This window comes from Hyperolius riggenbachi, chromosome 5 (genome assembly GCF_040937935.1).
Source record: "Hyperolius riggenbachi isolate aHypRig1 chromosome 5, aHypRig1.pri, whole genome shotgun sequence".
Taxonomy (NCBI): Eukaryota; Metazoa; Chordata; class Amphibia; order Anura; family Hyperoliidae; genus Hyperolius; species Hyperolius riggenbachi.
The window spans coordinates 70,500,773-70,528,110 of NC_090650.1; the positions used below are offsets into that span (position 1 = coordinate 70,500,773).

The 27,338-nt window shown below is 40.9% G+C and overlaps 1 protein-coding gene across 5 annotated transcripts in view; it reads left to right on the forward strand.

Annotated features, from left to right (window-relative positions):
- PTPRN2 (protein tyrosine phosphatase receptor type N2) overlaps nucleotides 1–27,338 on the forward strand; it is a 1,331,885-nt gene that overhangs the window by 1,057,238 nt on the left and 247,309 nt on the right. For all 5 annotated transcript variants that reach the window (XM_068235852.1, XM_068235856.1, XM_068235855.1 and 2 more), the window contains one exon: nucleotides 16,392–16,604. In XM_068235852.1, coding sequence (XP_068091953.1) covers nucleotides 16,392–16,604 — 213 coding nt within the window. The remainder of the gene's footprint in view (nucleotides 1–16,391; nucleotides 16,605–27,338) is intronic.

Consider the following 27,338-nt stretch of genomic DNA (forward strand, 5'->3'; position numbering starts at 1 on the left):
ATTTATATACAGTAGTGCTAACATCCTCTGTAGCGCTGTACATAGTATCAACAAATAGTGGGGAGCACATATACATGACATGAGATGTTCAAAACATAATTGATGTGTGGTTTGAGACATCACCAATACTGTTACAGGTTATTATGATCAATTACAGCAGAATAAGAAACACTAGGGGCTTGATTCACAAAGCGGTGCAAACTGTTTAGCACGGGTGTGCTAAACAGTTAGCACGTGAAGTGCCGTTCGCGGACTTTTGCGCGCGCAAAGTGCCGTGATTCCTGCGATCGCGGACTTTTGCGCCAAAGTCCACGATCGGGCGAATCGCAGCACTTTGCACACGCAAAAGTCCGCGAACGGCACTTCACGTGCTAACTGTTTAGCACACCTGTGCTAAACAGTTTGCACCGCTTTGTGAATCAAGCCCTAGGAGTCGGTCCCTGCCCTTGCGCGTGTAGAGTCTAGAGGGTAGGGGATTGGAGACATTAGGGAAATTGTAAGTTAAAATATCTATACATCACTTATATGTATATAATATTTACAGTACATATATATGTGGGAAGTGCAGGAATTTCAAATCCAAGCCAAGGAGATCTGTCCTCACAATGTGCAGGAAGTGCTGCTAATGTCTTGGTGTCGGACACCACAGGGCACATACTGAGATCTTGAAGAGTCCATGCCTTGATGGGTCAAAGCTGATTTGGTTGGTGGTTTTAATTAGTTCTAATTAGGTTATGGCTACTTAGGGTTAGGGCTAATTAGCGTATGTATGTATAGTATTTAGCTCAGCCAAGGGGGGCATAAGTTGCCAGGACCTGACTAACCAGCAAGTGTGTTCATTTTTGATTTTCTAGCCTCAACTTCCACTTCCTATGTGTGGCTAATTAGCATGTTATGAAGCCCTTTTTCTTATATAGGCTAAAATTGATGTACATGTAAGTCTCATGAACCCAACCTTTCCATTGAGATTTAGGCCTGGTGCACACCAAAAACCGCTAGCAGATCCGCAAAATGCTAGCAGATTTTGAAACGCTTTTTCTTCTTTTTCTGTAACGTCTCAGCTAGCATTTTGCGGTTTTGTGAAGCGGTTTTGGTGTAGTAGATTTCATGATATTGTTACAGTCAAGCTGTTACTGAACAGCTACTGTAACAAAAAACGCCTGGCAAACCGCTCTGAAGTGCCGTTTTTCAGAGCGGTTTACGTTTTTCCTATACTTAACATTGAGGCAGAAACGCATTCGCAATCCAAAATCTGCAGCAGCCCGGGAGTATGCGTTTCTGCAAAACGCCTCCCGCTCTGGTGTGCACCAGCCCATTGAAATACATTACCCTAGCGGATCCGCACCCGCAAGCGGATCGCAAACCGCAGCAGAACCGCTCTGGTGTGCACTAGGCCTGCGAAATGATATAAAGAGTGAACTTTTAGAGTTGAGCTAAAACACCACAGTTTACTTTAAGTCCAACCATAAGATACCCATCCCAGAAGTCTCCTGTGCTGATTAACATGGTGGGCATTTGTTCAATGAAGCTGTGACCAGCTTATATTAAGAACATTCCATGCCTTCTCCCAGCTGCACATTCTAAAATAGTGCTGCACTACAACTGTCTTCCATCTTGTGCATAGCTCTGGAGGCCTGGGATCAGAGAGCTCTGCCTTTTTAATTTTTTAGCAGCCACTCAAGTGGAGAGTTTGGTGCCAACCACAGTGCTAAGGGTAGCCTACATTTTCATAAATCTGCAGTTTTCAGAACTATTATTTGCATCTAGGGATGGCAATGCTTAGGAGACCTTGATTTGTAAGGTTCTGATTTGCTGTGATGACTTCCTGGTTTATCACATGTTCATCATGACCAGCAAATCGGAGCCTTACAAATCTATCAGCTGATCAAATTGATCACATGCCTCTCCATGAGTTCTTCTAAGCAGTGCCGTTCCCACTTGAACCTTTTTTTTCTGGTCTCAGCTAGTATGAAGTAATATGAATTATTTAAAAGAATGAACCAATCTGTTCTCAAGTTCAGCAATATTTTCTTTTACATCTCAAGCCTCCTAGCAACATCTAATTGCTTTGCAACACTGGCCAATCAAATTAATTGAGAAATTTAAAAATGAAAGAGCCTTCTTTGTGGTTAACCCAGATGAATGTAGTTTATCCAATATATTAATTATGCACACGGGGGTATAGATTTACAAACATAGCACAAGCCATATATACTGTAGAAAAAATTAACCATCCTATATTAAAAAATAATGCTTTCTTGTTTATCAGTTATGTATACATAACAGCGTAAAGTATATATGAAGTACTATATCTTCAGATTAACTACTTATTATGCATCTCATGTAAATATATATGTTTATATTGTCAAAACAAAAATGGCCTGACACACAATTCATGGCCATACTAATGCTCCTTTAGAGGTCTTAAAATGAACCCGAGGTGAGTGGGATATGGAGGCTGCCATATTTATTTCCTTTTAAACAATACCAGTTACCTGGCAGAGCTGCTGATCTATTTGGCTGCAGTAGTGGCTGATGTACACCAGAAACGAGCATGCAGCTAATCTTGTCAGATCTGACAATATTGTCAGAAACACCTCATCTGCTGCATGTTTGTTCAGGGTCCATGGTTGAAAGTATTAGAGGCAGAAGATCAGCAGGATAGCCCGGTAACTGGTATTGCCTAAATGGAAATAAATATGGCAGCCTCCATATCACAGGGCAGTTTCTAGGCTAAATTGCACCCAGGGCAAGGGTGTAAACCCCCCCGTGAAGCCAGGTATAGGTGCCCGCAGTATAGGTTAGCCAGGTCTAGTTGCACCAAGTATAGGTAGCCAGCTAAGGGCTCTCCCAGTAAAGGTAGCCAGTATAATTGTCCCCAGTATCAGTTAGCCAGGTAGGTTCCTTCAGTATAGGTAGCCAGTATAGTTGCCCCTAGTATAGGTTAGATAGGCAGGCTTCACCTGGTATAGCCCCCAGTATAGGTTTGCTAGGAGCCTCCAATATAGGAAGCCAATATAGTTGCCCCCAGTATAGGTTAGATAGGTAGGCGCCCCCAGTGTAGGTTAGCTAGGTAGGTGCCTCCGATATAGATAGCCAGTTTAGTTGCCACCAGTACATGTTAGATAGGTGCCGGCAGTATAGGTTAGATAGGTAGGTGCCACCACTATAGGCTAGATAGGTAGGAGCACCCAGTATAGGTTAGCTAGGTAAGTACCCGCTGTATAGGTTAGATAGGTAGGTACCCCAATATAGGTTAGATAGGTAGGAGCCCCCAGTGTAGATTAGATATGTAGGTACCCCCAGTATAGGTTAGATAGGTAGGTACCCTCAGTATAGGTTAGATAGGTAGGTACCCCCAGTATAGGTTAGATAGGTAGGATCCCCCAGTATAGGTTAGTTCAAAGCCCCTAGTATAGGTTAGATAGGTAGATGCCCCTAGTATAGGTTAGGTAGGTAAGTTAGATAGGTAAGTGCCACTACTTTAAGCTAGATAGGTAGTAGCACCCAGTATAGGTTAGTTAGGTAAGTGCCCGCAGTATAGGTTAGATAGGTAAGTACCCCCAATATAGGTTAGACAGGTAGGTACACCCAGTATAGTTAGATAGGTAGGTACCCCCAGTAGGTTATATAGGTAAAGGTTAGATAGGTAAGAGCCCCCAGTATAGGTTAGATAGGTAGAAGCCACAAGTATAGGTTAGATAGGTAGGTGCCCTTAGTATAGGGTAGGTAGGTGTGCCCCCCCCATAGGGGATGGAGGGGGAGCCGCGGCCACACTGAGTGACACTCAGCCGCTGGAAGGGAGCCTGACTTCCCCCCCTCTTCCTCTCCCGGGGGCTCCCCTCCGTGCTCCCCCCTCTTATGCATAGATCTTATGCACTGTTCTACTTCCTGTTAAGCAGGAAGTATAGTGTATATCAGTGGCTATGGGGAGATCAGCGACAGAGATGAGAGGTGGCGTTTGGAATGAGCAGGGAGGTGAGTTATTAATACAGGCTTCCCTGCTTCACTATCTATGCATAGGAGGGGGAGCACGGAGGGCAGCCCAGGGGGGAGAGGAAGGGGGGGGGGGGGTCGGGCTCCCCTCAAGCGGCTGAGTCTCACTCAGTGTGGCCACGGCGCCCCCCCCCCTTCCCTCTGCGCTCAGGGGGCTGCCATATCACTATCACCTCTGGTTCACTTTAAGTGTGTTCATAGAAAAGATGGATGCCATATCTTATGAGTGTGACCAACTTCAACAGTACAGACCTGAAATGGGTAAAAACAAGTGAGAGAGGCAAAGAGATTAGACCTATAACCTTCTCTGAAACGGCAGTGACCCCAGTAGGAATTCTTATACTAAATTCACATAGCAAACCAGGGAACAAAACAGCATTTATAATGAGCAGCACAGTTATTTATAAGTTGAAAGTTAATTTTAGACATATTGTTGATAGTGAAATAGCACATTTATTTTCATGGATCAGAACAGGACTTGTTTATAGAGATGGCTCAACCGTTTTTTTTTTTTTTTCTTTGCATGAATCCACATAAACCTTTGGGGTTGGCTGTTGATGTGTAATAATCTACCATGCAGTTATGTAACATTGGGGGCGGGGTTTTAACCTACTCAGATATTATCGAGTTTGATAAGGCACACACACATTATAATTGCAGTATTTGTATAGCGCCTTTCTCCTGTCGGACTCAAAGCGCTTGCAAGTCAGCCACTAGAGCGCACTCAGTAGGCAGTAGCAGTGTTAAGAAGACTTGCCCAAGAAACTCCTTACTGAAATAGGTGCTGGCTTACTGAACAGGCAGAGCTGAGTTTTGAACCCAGGTCTCCTGTGTCAGAGGCAGAGCCCTTAACCATTACACTATCCAGCCACTGCGTCAGCCACATCACACATCACTGCTTGTTATCTACTGATGTGAATAAAGGCACATAAACACACTGTATTGTTACAAACAACGGGTCCATCAGACCCTCCCGCGGGGCGGTTGTTCTGTGGACAGTAGGTGAGTACCGGGTGTCGGCAGACTGATAAGACTGTTTTTGACAGATCCGCTCGGGGCGGCAAGGGAGAGGTTATGAACATTGGGGGGCTTATCAAAGTTTCGCTGGGGGGGTTCAGTGAATTGTAGTTACGCCACTGAGCCTTTTAATACATCGGTTTCTCCAGCGTGCAGCAGTGATTAGATGCATAATACAGAGGTTTGCTCAATATTTTATATTCACAACATATTTTCCTCTTGAAGGACACATGCAGGCTGTACATGCTTTTCTTATGAATAATCCCTGTTACTGCTGAGGTGCTTAAGACCTTACCGTTCTTCAGTTGCCCTGGAAAAGACACATCACACGGCTTTGAGTGTACTGAGTGCAGCAACATGATGTGATTACATTTATTCGCTGGCTATAGAACCTTCATGCGGTCCCGTCTATGTAGATGATCTGTTTGAAAGTCAGGGCCCGACAGCATGCAAGATTTTAATCACTTGACAACCAGGACATTTAACACCTTGCTGTCTACTTCTCTTATTCAGAATACATGTACTATCGCTCTGAATAGAGGTTAGATTCTGTTGATGACAGTGAAGGAAAGTGTTGCGTAGTTGAAGTGTAATGGAGTGTTGAGCATCTGAATTTGCAAAACTGGAGACAGAGGCCAAAATCAAGGGGCAAGCAGCAGATGTGCACTAAAACATTTTCTGAAGTCAACTAAGAAATTCAAACAGCAAGGCTGGATTCCCTACAGCCTTCCTTATGACTCTGTGCTGTTTGTCTCTAAAAATAATACTTGGCCGTGCCCCAGCGGATCTCATTGTTTTTATGTTAAGAAAGGCAGAGACATGTCCTTCTCTTTAAACCTCCTCTAGGCTCCGCACCAATGCAGAGGTTGGAGGGTTGTCACGTTGGGAGAAGAGACACAGGTCAGAATCTTCAAAACCTTAACCTCCTTGGACCTCCCAGGGCTAATTATTATTTTTTTAAAAATCAAGACGAAACAAAAAAGGGTAGCATAGAGTTGTCAGTAAGGCTGCAGGGAATGCAATTTACTGTCTAAATTAATTTTATTTGAGTTCAGATTTACTGTTAAAGTGAGCAAATTTAAATATTTATTTGAAAGTTCTCCTTTATTCAGATCACGATATATCCAAATTAAAAGAACTTAACTTTATAGAACAGAAATGAAGGTGACCAGCTGAATTAAGCTTTCTCATCTTCCTTTAATCAAACATTTTGCAATGGTATACAGTATTATCAATCGTGTGTGTTTTTCTTATGTTAAAAAAAAATTATCCTTACATTTCAGTTTACAGTTAGCCATAATTTTCCAAATTTATCAAAAAGTTCAAAGGACTTTTCTTTGCCACCCAGAGGCGCCTACAGAGGTGCAGGTATATGCCCTGGGTCGGATTTGTACAGACTGACCTATTGCTATACTTAATGCTTACAGGTCATGCTTTACTTCAACTTGGACACAACCAATTCATCTAAGACTACATCTTAAATTTGTTGGATGGCACCGCCCCCCCCCCCCCCCCGCCGCCCATCCCCTTTCCCTTCCTAGAGGTGGATTTCCATGTTAGCCACTGCTTTTCTTATATACGCCTCTGTTACCACCATAACACCCGAGCACCCCTACATATGATGTACAGATTGCTGCTTTGGTGTACAGGACTTTTTCATCTTTTCTCCAAGAGTAACTTGCTGCACAGAGTAAATTTACAAGTCACTTACCCCTTGGGAAAGTGTTGCTTTACTGACTTTGTGTACAATACACATGAACAGTTACGTGTGGTGTTGCTGTTGCCAAGGGGTTTTTGTCAAAAGCCACCATGGGGAAAATCTCAAGAATAGTGATTGCCTTTAAAATGTGCACTTTTTTTGTCAACTTGGCTGACAAATTCTGGCGTTCCACATCAATATACAGTATACTCTACTTTCTCCAGTGGTTTCAAATACTATTCATATGCCAAATAGTAGTTCAAATTCATATGCCATATAGTATGCCAAATTCATATGCCATATGCCAGTAGTGACAGGGTTATCAGAGTACACAACTGTTGTTCATAGTGCCACTTATAGTATGTGTCCCTTGTATCCTCCTTAAATGTACTGAGATGAACTTGGACGCCTGTGCATCTCATTACAGCAGATTTGTCCCGAATCACGAAAGGCTAGTAAAATACAAAAGTCCACACAGTGCACCACACAACCATTACTCTTCACAACAGCACCATATCCCACTTCACCATTAGTTAATGTTACTTTCACTTTCAGGTGACTATGATACACTCTGCCTTCCCTGACAGTTAAAGCCACCCCTGCCAAGAATCCAGCGTGGGTATAGCAGCTCCCAACCTGCCTGGCAGGTCAACCTGGCTGAATCCATTGTTCTACTCACCCTGCCTGCTATGTCAAACATCACTCTGACAGCCATCCTCCTCCATAGCAACAGAATGCATTGCTATCCTGGAGGCCAGTGACAAGTCTGTAAAGCATCGGGCCTCCGACTGTCACCCAAAGTATCAAGTCCCGATCCTGTGGGCCACAGAATGTGAAGATATGTTTTCACCTTATGTGATATTCTCATAATTCTGATCCAGATGGTATTACTTTGGGACAAAGGCAGGTCGGATAACTACTGTATATGGGCAAGGAGGAGTTGGGAAACATTGTTTTCATTGTATGTTATGTCAGACTGTAATTCTGTTTTAAGCAACATCTCTGCCCATTATCCTTACCAATCTATTTTACACTTTAGTATTTATTGCATAATTATCCACTTTTTATATTAAGAAGTCCTATTCAGGTGTGCTTAGGTTGCGTCCAGTATTTATTGTAACTACTCCCTAGCTGGACTCTCCAAAGTGAAAGATCCCCCTTACCCCAACAGAACAGTGACACTTAGAGGGTGCGGAATACTCTTATGCCTTCCTGTTCCATGTACAGCAATCCTCTTATTCATGTGTCCATGTGCAGCCACCATTCATTTACAGTAGTTCTCCTCTTCCATAGACAGCCCCCTTTTATTTACAATAGCTATCCTGTTCCATAGACAGCCCCCTTTCATTTACAGTAGCGTCCCTCTTTCATTTGCAGCCCTATCTTACAAATACAACAACACACATGTGAAGCAGCCCTTGTTCTGTGTGCAGCCCTCTGATCCCATGTGCTGCCTGCCATGTGCAGCAGCTGTCATCTTTTATATGCAGTTCCCGCTTCTGCAGTTCTCCCATTCCATTTGCAGATCTCTTGCCAAAAAATGGTGAGTGATCAGCGGGGACTGAGATGTTGCAGTTGAAGGTTAGAATGAACATTAGATTAGTTGGGAATGGAAAAAGCTGTAAGCCATTATCTTGTCTATATGTAGGGATGCTCATTCGGATTCCACGGAAATGCAATTTCTGAAATTCCGATCGGAAATTACATTTCCGCATCGGAATGCGAAAATCGGTAATGCAAGTGCGTTAGGCGGATTTCCGCCGGAAATCGCGGAAATTTCCGCCGGAAATCACGGAAATTCCGCCCGACTTTAACATCGATTTTCTCAAAAACTATAAGGTCTTTTTGAAAACTTTTTTTTGCATCTTGTTCAGGCGATTTTGCTTAATAAACCCTGAAAATGTGGTGTTTCTAGGACTTACGGGGGCTCTGCTATTAACCGCTAAAATCGGCGGGTTTTTACTGTAATGCAAAATGCAGAAAATCCGCATCTGCCTATTTTCTGCATTTACATTACAGTAAAAATCCGCCGTCTTTAGCGGTTAATCGCAAAGCCCCCATAAGTCCTAGAAACACCAAATTTTCTCCTGAACAAGATGCAAAAATAAGTTTTTAAAAAGACCTTATAGTTTTTGAGAAAATCGATGTTAAAGTCGGGTGGAATTTCCGCGATTTCCGGCGGAAATTCCGCATTGGAATGCGGAAATTGGTAGCGGAATCGGTATTTGGCAGTGGCGGAATGCGGATTTACCGCGGAATTGGAAATTGGCATTTCCGACCATCCCTATCTATATGCAGTCCAAACAGGAAAATAATAGCATGTATGTACATATATATTTAAGCCAAAGGCATTTTCCATTAGTTGTGCAGTAGGTGGCTGTTCACCAATGGGAATCTTGCCATATAGGTATATATCCATTTTTCCACTTGATTATGGGTCAGTTTAATCACTGTGATAGAATCCAATGGTCATCTGTTGCCCCATCAAGTCCTATAAATTGATTTTATGCAATACATACAGTAGATTGAAAGTCTGATCATCAGACATTTTGGTAAATTTCTGTGAAAGGGGCCAGGATAGAGGTGGGGTTGATCAATGTCACCTTGATATTGCACAGCATCCATCTGAACAATACTTGCAACTTGACTGATACTCAATAGACTGTATGCAGTCAGTGAAGCTGATTTGCTTGCTTGTCCCAGGCAAGCGACAGAGTATTGAAGACACTGGATCGTCAAGGTCAACATTTAAGGCCCCTTTAACACTAGCAGGGTAAACCTGCGTTGTGTTACCCTATTTTGCCACAAAAGCAATGAAAGTCTATGGAGACCTTCACACTTGTTGCGGTCCTTTGTAGTGTACCGGAAGTATCCGAGCCAACGCAAGGGCAGCGTTGCTTAATGCACGGTGCTTGGGGTTATGGAAGTCTATGGGCGAAACACAATGTGTAAACAATGGAGCATGGTGGACTGAAAGGAATCCCAGTGACGTGCTTCTTGGCCAGCAGGGAGTACATCCCTGAGCAGAGGACGGCGCTAGGCACAAAAACACAAACAAATCAGCATTAACCTGGCCTAAAGGGAACCCGAGGTGAGAGGTGTATGAAAGCTGCAAAATGTATTTTCTTTTAAACAATTCAAGTTGTCTGGCCGTTCCCCTGATTCTGTGTATCTAATAGTTTTGGCTAATAACAAGTCTGAAGATCAGGTGCTTTTAAAACAAATCTGACTGGATTAGCCACATGCTTGTTTTAGGGTTAGGACTCAAGACACTGCCAGGAGATCACCAGGACTGCCAGGCAACTGGTATAGTTTAAAAGGAAATAAATATTACTTTCACTTTGGGTTCACGTTAAGGCTCACTAATATCTAACACTCCACTCCACAGCATGTTACACAGCCCTAATGTGGCTAAACTGTGTGCCGCTGATGCTTTTTGGGTTGTTTGAGTAGTAAAGTTCGAAAACCTTAAGCTTTAAGTATTTCTGAAAGCAGTGGCTGTATAGTGTACTGGTTAAGGGCTCTGCTTCTGACACCAGAGACCAGGGTTTGAATCTCGGCTCTTCCAGTTGAGTAAGCCAGTACCTATTTGGTAGGAGACCATTGACAAGACTCTCTAACACTGCTACAGCCTAAAGACCACACCCTAGTGACTGCAGCTTTGGCACTTTGAGTCCACCAGGAGAAAAGCAGACTTAATATAAATGTTGTCTTTCTGAAAGCAACTATGATATTTGCCAGCATGCCTTAGGCCTCTTTCACATCTACCAATGCGTGCAGTAGTCATTTACTGCACGTGTTGAATAGCCTGTGGCAAGTCGTCGGGATGCTGTGGTACGACGCATTCGGCGGCGGTAACTATTAATTCACCCGATGGGAAAACGCCAGCTCCCAACGATGAAAAGCTCTTGGGTGCGTCGTAAAACCTTGGTTAATGCAAAGTTTCGACTTTGCGTTGAAATGCAGAAAAGGGGCTCTGGTGTGAAAGAGCCCTTATGGTTAGTGGACCCAGGCAAGAGATAAGGCACTCTTTCCATGAGACACAGAGCCCAATACTCTGGACTCATGCCATGCAATTCAAGCAAGCGGAGGGCACACACAGGTAAATTTCCATATTAGACTAATTTAAAGAACTGTAACCGAGGATTGAACTTCACCCCAATCAGTAGTTGATACCCCATTTCCCATGATAAATCTTTACCTTTTATAGATCATCAGGAAGGACTGTATGGCTGATATTGTGGTGAAACCCCTCCCACAGTGTGATGTCTGGACCTAGGTCCTGACAGTTTCCTGCCTGTGAGCCTTGTAGCATTGTGGGAAATACCAGCTGTTTCCAACTGCCAGGCAACCAGTATCTCCCTCTGAGCATATCATCATTATTATTATTTTTTATTTATATAGCGCCCAACATCTTCTGTAGCGTTGTAAATAATACAAAACAAATAATGATATGCATTTCTATAAAAATAAACCTTTTAGCCTATTACATTGTTAGGGGGTGTGGTTAGAGATAAACGCAGTTGGTGCTGTCTGATTGTGGATCAAACAACATGAACAAATTACGTGGTGAATATTGGTCATTTCTTGATCTCTATTCTATTTTATAACTTCTCTGTGTTCTTCTATCTGTTTTCATAGAATACGACATACGTTTTCATTTCCTTGAAAATCTGAATAGTGCTGTGTTTGCTATCAGAGGATGAACTGACTTGATCCTTTTGGCATTACCCAGTTAAGCAGTGTGCAAAGGCCATTAATCTAGAGCAGCTAATCAGATCTCGGTTTACTATAGTCAGATCAGTGAAGAAAAAAGAATAATTCTAAGTGGTTGCTATGGGTCACTGGACTAGGCACATAGTCATTGCACTTGGCTCTGCTTTATTGAATAGGCTTAAGCGTTCCCAGTGTATTGAAGAGCAGTTAACTGTGTCCTCCTCTCTGTATACTGCTGAAACTTCTGCAGCACCGAAAGGGTTTCTCAGAAGGCAATTCCGTTCACATTTGGGGAAAAAAAAGATTTGCCAATTATTTTCCTTTATTCCCAATATAACCCCAATGCACCCACGCCCCCGATTGTGAAGATGAATAGATCCCTAGGCAGGCTTGTAACAGTCCAGTGCCTCAGCTTGGCAGGCAGAAGAGTTGCTGGACAGGGCTATGTAGTTGTGGACTTATTTAGATAGAATGGAATGTGGTTAACTCATTCTAAGCTGGGCTTTCGTAATACCGTATAGATTCCTGATCTATTGTGTTTTTAAATCTAGGTTGCAGGACATTCATGTTTTTAGCACTATAGTTTTTTGTTGTGAATTTATGTTTATTGAATAAGCTTTGTAGAATGTGCAAATTTGGACAGCGGAGTGCCAAAATAAATTGTTATTTGCGATTTGAACAATCTTGATTGTCCATCATTTCAGGAGGTAAGTCCACCTGTACTCCTCCTTTTTAGTTGTTTTTAGATCATTTTAACCTGCCTGGCGCCTCTGTCCAAATTTGCACAGTATATAGTCCACCTTGGGTGGAGGGGACTGTCCCCTTCTTTCTATCTACAGAGAGCGACTTCTTAAACCTGAGTGGGGTCAGGTTCTAATACTCCCCACCTGCAGTTCAAGTGGTTGCCTATGTGGTAACCCGTGTTTGTGAGTATATCCACATCTGTTAATTATTTCGCCAACAATTGTTAGACTTACTGCACTATATTGGGCTCTCGGTTTTTCTTTTTGTTTCAAGTGCAAGCTTTGTAGAATGTGTTCAGTGTATAGTTTACTGAATCCAAGGACTTCCTATACATTTTATTATTATTTAGTATTTATATAGTGCCAACATCTTCCGAAGTGCTGTACAGAGTATATAGTCACTTAACTGTCCCTCAGAGGGGCTCACAATCTAATCCCTTGCATAGTCCTATGTCTATCTATGTATTGTGTAGTGTATGTATTGTACTCTAGGGCCAATTTATAGGGGAAGCCAATTAACTTATCTGTATGTTTTTGGGACATGGGAGGAAACCGGAGTCCTCAGAGGATACCCACACAGACACAGGGAGAACATACAAACTCCTTGCAAATGTTGACCTGGCTGAGATTTGAACCAGGGACCTACTGCTGCAAGGCGAGAGCGCTAACCACTGCACCACCGTGCTGCCCTACTTTCATGTGTATCCAGGGGCACAACTACAAGGGAGTAGCCCCAGCAACCACAGGGAGCCCCAGAGCTATAATAGGCCCCAGCTACTACCTCATTCCCTCTGATACAGGGGTCCATCCTTCAGATCAGGTGTTTTTGTGGCTACACTTGTTATGGGTGTGAAGATTATGATGCCCCCACTTGTTCTATGGCCCTAGCAAGATGCCCCCCCAGGCTGGGAGGGTCACCAGGGGTTGGCAAGGGAAGGGGTGTGAAAATTGGGGGGGCCCCATCAACATTTTGCATGGAAGCCCCTTGAATTTATAGTTCTGCCCAGGTGTATCCATTAAATTAGTGCAGATGTCAGGTAGCAGCCAGTCAGATTTCACCTTTAATCGACTGAATGTGGTGAAAATCATTACAATGTGATTACTGATTGGCTGGTAACATAGCCATATAAGGGCAAATCCAGCATCTATGATGAGCTTAAAGCCTGCCTTTCCCCATCAGACTCCTCTGTGATCTTCTCTCACTAAAGAATGGATGAGACGCAGAAGCACTAAAAGGCTTATTCTCTTTACTCTCGAAAAATAAGGGAAAAATCAGTATTCAGGCGCAGAGTCTTTCCAACACAACGGAAAGTCTCTGCATGCCATCATGACCGTATTCAGCGTGAAGAACTTTTCCTTATCACTCTCATTAACCCCTTCATGGCTTGATCAAGCTCACTTTTTTTTTGTCTTTTAAGTGACCTGATCCTGCTCAATTGTATTCTATTGCCTAGTTCCCTTTTGTCACGAATCATGCCCACCCTTACTGCACACAATTGCTGTTTACCTTCGGTCATTAAATAAGTCCAATGAGTGTTTGGAGTATAATCTTCAGTTACAGAATGCAAGGAGTGGTTAAAGCTCTTCTAGTGTTTGTCATGGACAGGAAATTAATGAGGACAAGATGCTCAGCGTATGACAACTGGACAGTGTATTTGCAGTCTACAAATCATTCCGTTGTGTCGGCATTCTCCATCAATAATCTTTGTACCATAGGTGCAATCCTACTTTGGCTTGTAGAAATCACTCTGCTGCCTGGTCTGAGCTACGGACATCACGATCCCGGTTATGCTGCTGTGAGCGGGGTCATATCTGACAGTGTAAATCAGTGTAATGTAGCCAATAATTATCTCATCGACAATAAAGAATGATATAAATTTTAGAGCGGAGGAGAATTGTCCTGGACACAGGGCAGAGGTGGTCAGTGACATCACTTTCTATGATCTGGAAAAGTTCTCTTCGTGTAGTGGTCACCGTATAGGGCACTAGTGGGGCATTTGATCTAGGGGACCACTTCCATGCTTGATGTTAGTGATAACCCTTGCGTGACGGCCAGTGGAAGCATCACTTACAACGAGCAGCGATTCGACACAGTGGAGACAATAGTGAAGAGGGGCTGGATCACAATAAGGAATCTCCCCTTCTGCTCTGTGATGGGGTGACGGCGTCGTATGGTCCAGGGGGCTGGCTGTGGTTTAGGGGTACACACCCATGGCTATAGCAGTGTGTAGGGGGTAGAGGGGAGGATCGCTCGGCAGGGTGGGGCCACTGGAGACTTGTTCTGTGCTTCTGACAATGAGCTGGATTCTACATGCTTTTCAGATCTGTTCTGCTCAGCTTTAGAAGGGGGGTTTCAATCTCTCCCCTCCCTCCCTTCTTTTCTATCCAACTCCCGGGGCTGCCAAACCTAACAATCCTCCTCCTCCTCTGAAACCAGGCGAGAAGAAGCTTGGGAGTCTTACTGAATGTCCATTTCCATTAACTCAGCCTAGGCAATAGCTAATCCACTGCACTGAAGGCAAGGAGGCTAATTAATGACAAGCTTTTACAGTCAAGACTGGCGATAATTGCTTCGGTGTCCTTTATGGTGCCAAGATAAAAATGGACCGGGTCTCACATAAGAGGCACTGTGTACACTGCAAGACAGGAGGACATTAAGAGGCTGGCCGGCTGAATACGGAGCAGAAAATTACTAATAGACAGGAGATAATGAATAGGCCAGGCAGGCATTCATGGAGAAAAATCCATTTTGTTAGCACGCAAAATGAGGTGCTGGAAAAGAGTTTGCTAATTGTCCTCATCTTGTAGCAGGCAGGGCTGCTCCCCCAATTCATTTCTCTGCTAATTGTGAGCGGGGAAGGGTGCCCACAGCGCCCTGCAGCAATCTGCCTGCCCAGGCTTTTCACTCTTTTTTTTCCTGTTGGGTTTTTAATTGTTGCTAATACACCTTTATAATGAAGCTAATGAGGGGGAATTATTGGACAACTTTACGCATGGATGCAAGGAGAGAGCAGCCCAGGGATTGTGTGCTGCTGCTGCTGCTTCTGCTGCTGGCTATGCCACTCTCATCATCACTGAATTGGTGCCACCTCTCACTGCCTCTGCTGACCAGGTACAAGTATGTTCCTCACTGCACCTCAGAAGCTGAAACTTTAACCTGTGTGACTTGTTAGTAGCAGTCGTCTTATATTTCAAGGGTGTGTTACCACTCTATTATGGATCTGTAGTTTTTTGTTTTTGTATTTTTAGCATTTTTACATACGGCTGTTAATTAACTATTTCTAAAACCTTGGACCTTAAAGTGCATTATGTGTACTAGTTTTCCATAATTTTCTGTTGATCCACATTGCTTGCAGCCTGCACGCATTATGTCATCACGTTTATGTGCACCTGTAGTGTGAAAATGTGTAATTATTATTGGAAGCAATCATATGCTGTTTGTTTGTCAAGATCTGGCACTCCAAAGAGCCTGGCATCCAAGTACCAACAGTCCTTGCTGTAACTCATTCTGCTGCTTTACCTGAATAACCCTTACGATGACTTTTCAGCACTCTTGATTTTTTTATTTTTTTTTATAATTTTTAATCATTACTGTGCAGTAAGGATTTAATTGATTATATCGTGTGGTCTGGTACTTTTAAAGGGCTTTTCATGTCTGTACCAATCTTTGCTGCTTTCAACTTATTTGCACTGTGTAAGGATTTTTTTTCTTCTTAAAGGAAGCCTTGGTTTGATATTATGTCATCATTTTGTGACATAAAAATATGGGTTAAGCACTTTAACAGGCAAGGTTGAAAGAAATGTTTGACACCTCTGTACGAGATCTCCTCATAGTTGGCTGTTTCTACTGTATGTCTTTAATTGCCTTCCCATAAGGCTATACTGTAGTCTGAACTGCTTCTACAGTTTCCATGGTTCACCTTACTCGATAATTAAAAACTGTGAGGAACTGTCTCTTCATCTAGTATTTTATAATGATCACAGATGCCACTGTTGCTAGTGTTTACTATACCTTATTGTTTATAAATGATTACACTACTTAAATATGAATGTGGCATCGCCTAGTTTGTCCATTTTTTCTTTTTGCATAGTATTGTTTTGTGGCTGTGAATTTATTGTAAATTTTACTCAATTTACTTTACATGCTAGATATTGTTTTTGTTGTTTTCATTCAAGATGGATATGGTTTAATTGACGTCCTACTGTTGTATTTCCTACAGAAAAGTAAATTGAAGCTATTGCCTCATCACTTGGAGGAAGAAGACTCAACAAAATTTACCATCCTCACCCTCATCTCAATTGCTTGCATTATTGGGATCCTCTCCGGGTCCGGGGTCATCTACTGCCTGCGCCATCAGTCCCACCACAAACTCAAGGAGAAGCTCACAAGTTTGGGAGCAGACAGCAGTACTGATGCTACCAGCACTTACCAGGTAAAAAAAAACAAACAAAAAAAGTTATATATATATCCATGCATCATTTATCATTCACTCCTTACTTTTTAATGTAGCGAACCCTCACATGTACTCTGGCTTCCTGTGATTTTCCATGAAAAAACATTCTGTTTGGAGTACTTCACCGAACACGGTTTGTGTTTGGAAGTGTCTTGATGCTTGTCAAGTAAGAAACACACCACCCCATGTAACAATCACCATAGTCTTACAACTAGTTAGCTTTGATTTGTGGGCTACCCAGCAAGACAGCAAGGTAGGAGTTAAAGAAGGGAAATGCTTTTGAGACATCTGTTGGCTTTAGCTTGTGTTTGATGCCCTATAAAACACCTAGTCATGCCATATCTATTAAAATTACAGATTATTTTTATAAGACAGTTATAAATGTCTAATTTGTGCTGCTACTAGACCTGCAGTGATGGATAGATCCATGGTTCTCATTGGATGGTAGACTTATGGCCAGATTTTTGTCTTTCTCTAGACCTTCATGCATTTTTTAACATAGTTCTATATTTTTTCTGTTAATATTTCATTGCTCTTTTAAATGCTTTCATTGTATAGGCTACACATTTATCAGTATGAAGACATAGTTTCTTTCTCTTTCCTTCAGTGATCCAGCCACACTCAGCAACAAAATGATTTTTGAAATGTCCCTTTAAAGTGATTAGGTGTTATCTAAAAAAGTTTCCTTGTCCTGCATAGAATTAGCCTCTTGCTAAATGATCATGTTTATTGTTAGTTTTTGGCCCTTCATTACGTATTTTATATCCCCCATTACTAGCATGTCAGGTTATTATACAGGTTTTGTTGGGTATTATTTGTCTGAGGTTTGTATGGCTACTTAGAGGGGGAGATTCACTGTAGGAGTCATATTAACCTTAGACTGAATTCACTTTAAATTCAGAATCAGCATCATGGCCTATTTTAGGTAATCATACATACTATTTGTTAATTTAACGTGTGTACATTTGTTTATGCAGACAGTATGTGTAATAGATTTGTTTAAAGTATGTCAATAATAGTGTTTCACCATTGACACTAGCTCACATGATCATCTTCACAGTATAGGCAACCATATGTTTATTGTAATGCAGTTAGCGGTTAAACATCATAAAACACCCTGGTCCAAAAGATGTTTTGTGATTTTTAACTATAACATTTCTAATATGTAACCAGAAAAAAACTTGAAATGTATTTTTTTTTAAAAATTACCAGGACACAAAACCTCCTTTTGACAGCTCCAATTAATAATATATGTAATTAAAATCAGAACCCGGAAAAATGTTTTTCTATGTGACCTTTTGGCTATACCTCCTGGGGGCATATTGGTTAAGTCGATATTGATTTTAGAATGAGTAATGCTTCATTTAGTAATCTGGAACCTGCACACTACATACATTTTCCTGTAATCATGCTACACTGTTTCTGCCTAACTTTCAAAATAACATTCTTGCTTTCTTAGCCTACCAATATTATTTTTTTTAAAATATGCCTTTAAGAGTAGCCTAATTCATATTTTATACCCCAGAATAGAATATCAGATATCAATATTCATGTTTTTTGAAGTGTAGCGGAAAAATGACAGACACAAATGAGTTTAACTCTAATTACATAATCCACCTGTGTTTATTTCCTCTCCTAGACACATTTTAAATTAAAATAAATTAATCTGTGATTCTTTTTTTCTATGCGCCATTTTTTTCCCCTCTATGTGTGGTTTTAAACAGTGCACATTTTTTTTAATGTGTATTTGATTTAAAAAAAAAAATAGTTCAATATAAATGAGTGATGTGAATATTAAAAACATAATAAATTATAAAATTAGTATTATTTTGTTATCATGATTGGTATCATCATCATTGTGTTCATAGTTTAAATCATTCTAATTTATTAAAGAAAGTCTCAACTGAAAAAAAAAAATAGGGCGCTAGGAAGGAGGAGCATGTTCTGCTTGAATTAACATTTTTATTATGCCTTGCAATTTGTTTTATATGCTCATCTTTTATTCCCCCTATTGTTATGGTGTTTTAGGATGCTATAAACAAGCTCTAAGCACACATGCTAGTTGTCACGGCTTCCATTAAAGGTGATTAGGAAAAGTGGCTGTGTGACTTGCTTCAGTGATCAGCACCGCTTAGTGCTGCTACATTGGCCTTGGGTAATGCAGATTTCAACCCATTCTCACCTGACGCGCCACCTCACTAACCTCCCTGCTGCTCTGTCATCAGTTCATTAAGAGCCAGTGCTGAGCATGTGTTAAAGAGGCTGCTTGTTAATCTCAAGCTAAAAATGCACCCCATGTAGAAAATCTTTATACCTTAAAAAAAAAATTGTTGGATAGACCCATTACTTTACCCTTTACTTTAGGAAATATCAAAGGTTACCGTATTCAGAATGTTAAAATGCCAGAAGGGTGGGAGGTTGACTTGCTGTTGCACCTGTTAATCCTTTAACCTCTCTGCTTCCAGAATAGCTTATGGTTTCTTGCTAGAGAACTCCTCTTTGTTCTGCTGACAGATCACCCACAATGCATTGTTCCAATCAGTGCTACATACCCTGTTTCCATCCTCTATAAGTGTAGCACCAGCCCATGTTCCTAATAAGCCCTCCTAAGAAGCTTGGTTTAGCATCGATTGTCCTTTAGAAATGATGCAATACTTACATGTATTATAGGTAAAGGCCTGTAGCAGTGATGAATTGTGTTATACTTCGGCCATAAAAGGAAAAAAAATAACACTTTCCAATACACCAGTAGGAGAATTATAAAATCGGTTATGTAGACGTGACTCTTCATATGTTTTATAAAAAAGGACTAGAATCTTTTTGAATTTGCCTATATAAATTAAATTTTTAAAAAATCAAAGTCATTACTTTTCGACAGTAAATGGATCATTGATCATCCATAGTTAAAGAAAATCACCAATAAAAAGCAGAGTATCTAGGCCAAACCAATATAATACTATTACAACTGCAATTATCCATCAATAGAAAATGTTTGAGTATTGTTTTAATGCATAACATAGAAATTTAATATGGGCTGTGTAAGAAAAGCCAATCAGCTACACATGCTTTATAATGTCACTGAATTGTTAATTGAATGGTTAAAGATCTCTTTTTTTTACGTCCATGTTAATATTCTCTTAAATTTGCATTGCAATGACCTGTAAGGCAGACCATCCATTTGATTAAATTGCTGGCCAGCTGGTATAGTGGCCTTTGTTAACGGTAGGGCCAACAGTCAGTAACCCTCAGACTAGCTCGCCATTCAACATATGCTGCTTTGCCTTTTGTCAGCTATATAATGTATGTTAAATAATACTTGTCGTTTGTAAGATATCACGTAGAATAATGGACCCTGCATTCATTTGCCAGCATTTTTAGAAAAATACCCCACAACAGCACAATATCCATGCTATACAAATGTTTTGCAACTGGTGTTGGGCAGTTCCTATTAGGGGGTCTATACATTTGAAGCTAGGGGCTGTTTTCATGGTTGACTGTTAGAACAGGTGCTTCACATAATATGATTTTTTTAATAAAGATTCCCTCAAGCATTGATGCAACTGTCACATTTATGAATGAAAGCACTGAATTCATTTTCAGGCTCAGTTCACTTTTTAATATACACACATATATATATATATATATATATATATATATATATATATATATATATACACATTAAGGGCAAACGGATGTTAGCTTTAACTAAGGGCTTCAGAATCTTCTTTTGTAATGGTCACAAAAAAGGTTGGTCAACCCTTTAGAGATTTTATCCTTCCACAATAATATGATAATATATGCCACATATTTTATGCATAATATCTTGTACTTTGTCCTTTTTTTTTCGGTATATGAAGCTTCTGTGTATATATATATAATATATATATATATATATATATATATATATATATATATATATACATACATATATATATATATATATATATATATATATATATATATATATATATATATATACATATATATATATATATATATATATATATATATATATATATATATATATATATATATATATATATATACATACATTTCATTGATAGATGGTCCCGGTGTAGATTAAAAAAAAAGAAAAAGGAAAAAAAAGAGGTGTTTTATGGAAAGTTGGGTCTCCAAAGAGCACTCTCATTATTCTACAAATGTCAGGAGACGAGGGAGCGGAGTAAAGAAAATTCTTTTATGTGTATGAAGCTGTCTCCCTCTGTTCCCCTCTCCCTTTCTCTTTGTTTAACGTCTTTGATGTTCACATCATTGCAGAAAATTGTTGTCACATTTTAGCTTTACAGCGAGCCCTAAGAACAGGAAAAAAATTGCAGTCACCCCAAATAACACATTAAAGCCAGAGAATCTAATATGAGATGAATTTATCTGCAAAAATGGTTTATTCCATATATTCTTTTTTTTAAAGCACCCTAACAGCAAATCATTTTAAACCAACCTTCTTGCAATATAGGCAAGATAATTTTGAAGTGATATTTCAAACATTTTAATATTTACTTATTCTGTTACATAACCTGGTGCAGATAACACAAACATGCTTTTTCCCCAGCAGGATTTATCCTTTTTAAAAAAAAAAATATTTAAATTGTGTTTTACATTTTGAAACTAGAGCGATCATTTAAATTTACACGATGATTGCTTGGCAGTTGTCAATAGAAAAGGAAGAAACCCAATTACAACCCACTTTCATAGGGTCACCAGGTCTCTATGCTTAGGAGTCAGGTATTTAAAATAGCTGGACCCACAGTACTGTAACTTGGATCTGGGAGAAGTATATTTCCTTATCCAAGCTTGATAAAAATAAAAAAAAAATTCTTTATGTAGGGAATCACAGCATGTCCCAATTTTTTTTGTTTTTGATTTTAGAAATTAAAAAAATGTCCAGCAAGTTCTTATTTTGGAACCTTAAAAAGTTAACTGATGGTAGAAGCTTGTGCCACACACTAGTTTATTATACCACCTGGGAACATTGGGGGTGAGATCACAAGTCCCACACTTCATCCAGGCATTATGATGTATCTGCCTTTACAAATGGATTGGTGTTCATTTTATCACCACAGGACAGATCTCTACAGAGGTGTCCAACAAGGTCAGAAGTTGGGCAACATAACATTGGTCTTCCATAAAAGCATTTTAGTTTTTGGGTGGAATTGCTCTCACATGATCATTTGTTTGTGCTATAAATTTTCATTAAACAAACAAGATTTGAATCTATGTATCATGATGATAGGGCCCAAAAATAGATGTAAACTTTACAGTCCTTCAGACAGTCTCATTATGTACTATGACATCCTTAGGTTGTGGTACCATATATATCCTCACACTGAAAGCTCTAAAAGATCTCTGACCCCTTAAGGTGCTTATCAACGATACAGTCGTCATTGTACAATCTTACCAAATCTCTGTAATAGAAGGTTAAACTGAGTGAATATATTTTGAACAGACACTTTAGGTACTCACTCGTATTATGTGAATGTGATGATTGTACAATCTAGACTGTATCATCGTTTAACATCTTTTGTTAGGGGAAGGCAAATTACTGTAGAAGTCAAGAGCATTTGGTGCAATCTTGGTGGCAGTTTACGGGGGGTTGAGATCATATGTATATCTTTAGCTACCTGAGTTTTGTGTTCCTGATTTTTATTGTAGTTTGTGATTTTTTTTATTTTTTTACAATTTTATTCCAGTACATGGTTTCCGCAGCCCAAATGTAACTGAAATAGAATGGGAATCAGACTTTATAGTTCGATCTTCACTTGTCAAATAGAGATGATCAGTGAATGCAAATTTTACTGACTTGATGCACACTTTTTTGCCATTTCTTTGCAGCTTAGAACTGGACCAATCAGAATTAGCAGGAACTGCAATTCCAATTCCTAGTCGCATACATATTGCATTCAAATTTACATCCTGTCAGAAAAATGTTCATCTCTTTGAGCATTTCTATTGTCAATGTATTCTTCCATTGATCTCATATTATTTTGGTGCTTAATTTTGGTCTTCAAAAAGGAAATGTCTTAGAAATGTATCAGATGTATGATTACCTGAGGGCTCCAAAAAAACCCTGATTTGCAAAACCGTATTTTGCGTTCCCAATCAGTGGTACAGATAGACATGAACTGACTGTCAAAATGCAGTTCCTTTATAAGTGAAGTTTAAAGGACCAACTCAAATATATTAGCAAGTACTTTAAAATTCTATTTCTTATTTTTTTCTAAGTGCTTTGCAGAAAGCACTGGACAATGCACATCACTTTCTGTCCCTCAAGGTTGGCTCACAATCTAATGTTCTCCCATTAGGTATTAACATGTGTTCCGGTTGTGGGAATGCCCACCAATACATGGAGAGTGCAGAATGATGTCTCAGTTTTGGATCAAACCTGGGACTCCAGCACTACAAGGTAGAAATAGTCACCACTAAGCCTCTGTGTTGTTTGGTAGACTTGTAGAAGAGATCGGCCATCTGGCACATGGTGCCTTTCTTTACCTAGCATAGTAAGAACACAGAACAGTTGGCCTCACATGACTTTTACACACATATCATAGATATCAGTGGCTACTGTTATAAACCTAGGCTTGAATTTTTACCTAATTTTTAATTGTGTATGTTGTGTGAAAACTTTGCATGATGTGAGATGGAAGACTGGCCTTCCAGAGAAAAAGCAGAGCTCTGTATTGTATGTAACTGCAATTTCCCTGAAACATTGTTTGCTATTTCAAATGTACAATCATATTTCAGCTACAGTCATTAAAATCAGGTGACTATTAGCTGTATGGTCCAACCTTGACTGTATGTAGCTGTATCAGTTTGCTCATTGCAGCCATAGTGGCCTAGACAATGTGTATATGTATATTTGCAAGTTTCCAGCTGCAAATAGATTTGACCAGTGTTACCCAAACCTTTCCTCACGTCCCAATAAACAGTATGTGTGACATGGGTGTTAATCCTTATTGCTGAGACACTAATGACACCTCCTATGCTACAGTGATTTTACCTGCAAACCATAGTATTCATAAGACAAGTTTGGAAAGCTCTGATTCAGACCATTTCTTGGTTTTGTAAAGCTTGGAACCATGGGCGGCGCTACACTGGAGCACCGCCCCCCCCCCCCCCCCCCCCGGGAATCACTGTGCCCCCGCTCCCCCCTGCTCAGTAACATACAACTAACAGTTTCCAGGCTCCATCAGCGTATAGTGAGCAGGATAGTGTCTGTTAAAAAAATCTCCATGTCAGCCTTAGTCTATGTAGGCATTAAGTTAACCAGGGGTCTTATCTATATACCATAAATACCTCACAATCCTTGCAATATCCTTTGTAATTAATGTATCTGGATGACATTTATATTTGCAAACAAATCTCTCTATCTCCTTATGGTTTTATGTTCTAAAATTGTCAGTCAACAGGAATAGAGTCTGAAGAAGGCTTACAAGCTGAAAGCGTATTGGTTTTCTTTTAAATTAGCCAATAAACTAGAGCTTGTATTTTAGAGACAGGAATAATCATGATTCAAAACTTCCTGTCTGTAAAATACAAGCTCTAGGTTCCAGCAATGCTTAGCTACTAAGATCAGTAATTACACACACACAGTGTGACTGTGATCTGTCCACACAGGAGCAGCTTGCTAGCAAGTAAGGAGTAATGCATGCCAGCAAACTAGCCTATTTCATCTGTAGGTAACTTTTCTTCAATAATAGCACCATCATTTGGACAATCTGCTCCGCTAAAAAGCCTGTGAACTCTGTTTGGGATGATTCCATTTTGTTACTAATATGTAAAACTCACCATACAACATCGATTTTGATCACCCAAATGGGCCCCACCAGCCAGCCATTGTGCCCCACCAAAAATTTTGAAGGTGGAGCTGCCACTGCTTCAAACACCACCCATAATGTAATGATCACTGCTTGATCGCCATGCTCAGAAGTCATCATTTTGAGAGGCATATTTTAGCCTATGGAAATAGTGCCTTTGAGCAAGCACGTTTTTGCAAAGCAAATTTTAGGACTCTGAAGGTGGTCATGAAAGTCCATTAATTGCAGTCTCTGAAAAGTACCTAGTGTGTGTGCAATCTCCCGAATGTGCTGGCAAGCGATCCAGAGTGGCGGATCATCTCAGGCAAGAGCATTGTTCTCCCTCTTAACCCGCCTACGGCAAGCCGCTCAGTTGTATGCTGTGATGGCGTCCCTCATCGCGTCCACAACAACAGAACTCGTCGTGAGCCTGTTGCCTTGTGAAAGCATTTGGTCCCAAACTCTCGCCCAATGGAATACTGATCCTGGTGGATGACAGTCTTTGTGTTGCGTGAGCACCAAAAACATCCATGCATAGTTTAGTATTCCTGTGAGCACAATGGTCATTCGTTTCCGATCAATTGTATGAACGATCACAATTGATAGTTCAGGACCACTTACGGATAAAAAACTCCTAATCAATCTGATCGGATTACTTACATTGATCCAATTATGATATTAGTCCAGTCAATCTGATCAGATTGTTTAGGATATTTTTGTCCATTAGTCGCCTCGAACAACCATTTGTGATCGTTTATACGAATGATCATTCAGGGAATGGTACCATTAGTGGCCACCTTAAGTTATCAGACTATTACAGCTGATCCCCCAGAGTTGCAATGTCATCTTGTGTGTGCAGATAATTACTCATACAGCAAGTAGAAAAGATGTGCGGAGCCACAAAGTTTCAAACATGAAAATAGCATGTATTAATTGTACCAAAAATATTACATATAATTACAAACCCTCCCATCCCATTAAAAACCAGAATGACTGAGTTCCCTATGTTTAGGACAGGCACCTATATGATGGATTGGAGTGCACTCCGTTGTGTCCACCTATGTACAAAATGATCTTCAGGACTTGTTTTTTTATTTATTTGTTTATTTTTTTTGAATACATTTGTCTGTGTTTTTTTTTGTTTTTTTTTATACCCTCCCTCCCTCGCCCCACCAGCCAGTGACAGCGATCAGCTGTCATAGGCATCGGCCTATGAGTGCCGATCGCTCTTGTGCCTCCCCAGGGGACAGCCGAGTGCCACGGCTGTCCCCAGTACAGCGCTGCCGTAGATCACAGTGCTGTACAATGTAAGAAAATGGCGGTTTCGCTGTCTAACAGTCTAATAGCAACGATCACTGCTGGTGGACTGATGACGAAGTGGAGCTCCGTCATTCAAGCGGGGATGCGCGCGCGATCCCCTGCAAACCACGCCCACTGGACTTAACGCCAATTGGCGTTGCGTGGACCTGGGTGGGCCGCCACATTCACGTCTATCTGCATGAAGCGGTCATTAGGTAGTTAAAGCAAACCTATAAGTTAAAAGAGGTAGAGGCTTACCCACCTAAAAGCTGGTCCAGGGGTTTCCTGTGTTCTCCTCGACCTCACCGCTGCTGGCCTGGAGCCTCTTTTTGTTCAGGGTTGCTCTCCTCTCCGTGTACAAGTGCAACCATACTGCACATGCGTGACTATGATGACTACGTCTGCACAGTAGAGCAAAACCACTCATGAATGAGCAACTTCAGCTTACTGCGCAGACACAGCTATACTCAAGCATGCAGAGTACAGCCGCACTCGCGCATAGAGGGAAGTGCAGCCACAGGAACATATCCAGCAAAATCTTGTCAGATATGTTCAGAGGGACCCTGCACTTTTTTTTTGTCCTAGTCGGAGACCGTTAATGCAAATAGGGCATTGATATAACTTTGGCTAATTTTCTGAAGTGCATGCATACAGTGAGAGCATGCATTTGTTTCACACGGTGGGAGTGCACATTTGTTCCACACAGTGGGAGTGCACATTTGTTCCACACAGTGGGAGTGCACATTTGTTACACACAGTAGGAGCGCACATTTGTTCCATGCAGTGGGGGCGCGCATAGGAGTAATATGTTTTTTAGCCATACAGGAGACTCTAAGGGCTTGATTCACAAAGCAGTGCCAACTGTTAGCACGCTTGTGAAAAGTCCCTTATCATGCCTAAAGAAATTTAGCGCGCGCTAATTAGCAAAGTACCGCGCACAAAACTTTGCACACGCAAAGGCCTGTGCGCGCAGAACATCACACCCTATGCACCTATAAGGTCGCATTGGAAGGGTGCGACGTTTAGGGAGCATCCAATGCGACCTTATAGGCACATAGGGTGCGCCGTTTTTGCCGCACACAGTGCAACGTTTTGCGTGCACCGGCCTTTGCGCATGCAAAACTTTGCGCATTACCTTATTCGGCTTGGTGCTTGCTAACTACTTAGTACCCTAGTTAGCACGCCCAAAGCCTTTTGGCGTGTTAACTAGGTTAGCACCAAATAGTGAATCAGGCCCTATGGGCCTGATTCACAAAGCGGTGCAAAGTGTTTGCACGCCTGTGAAAAGCCCTTTATCACGCCTAAACTCAGTTTAGGCGTAACTTTGTGCGCGGGACGCGCGATAACCAACACAAAGCGGTGCTAACTCAGCGGTGCAAAGGTTATCACGCCTAAAGTCTTTTAGGCGTGATAACTGAGTTATCACCACTTTGTGAATCAGGCCCTAAGTCTCCATTAAAGCAACCCTCAACTAAGCTTTCTTGTTTTGATCTTGCCTCTGCCATGTTATGCATATCTGCATAGTATTTCTTTATTAATGCACAAAATCATTTCAGTTGGCTCCCTACCTCTTTAGAATGTAATGCATTATCAGGGCTGCCAT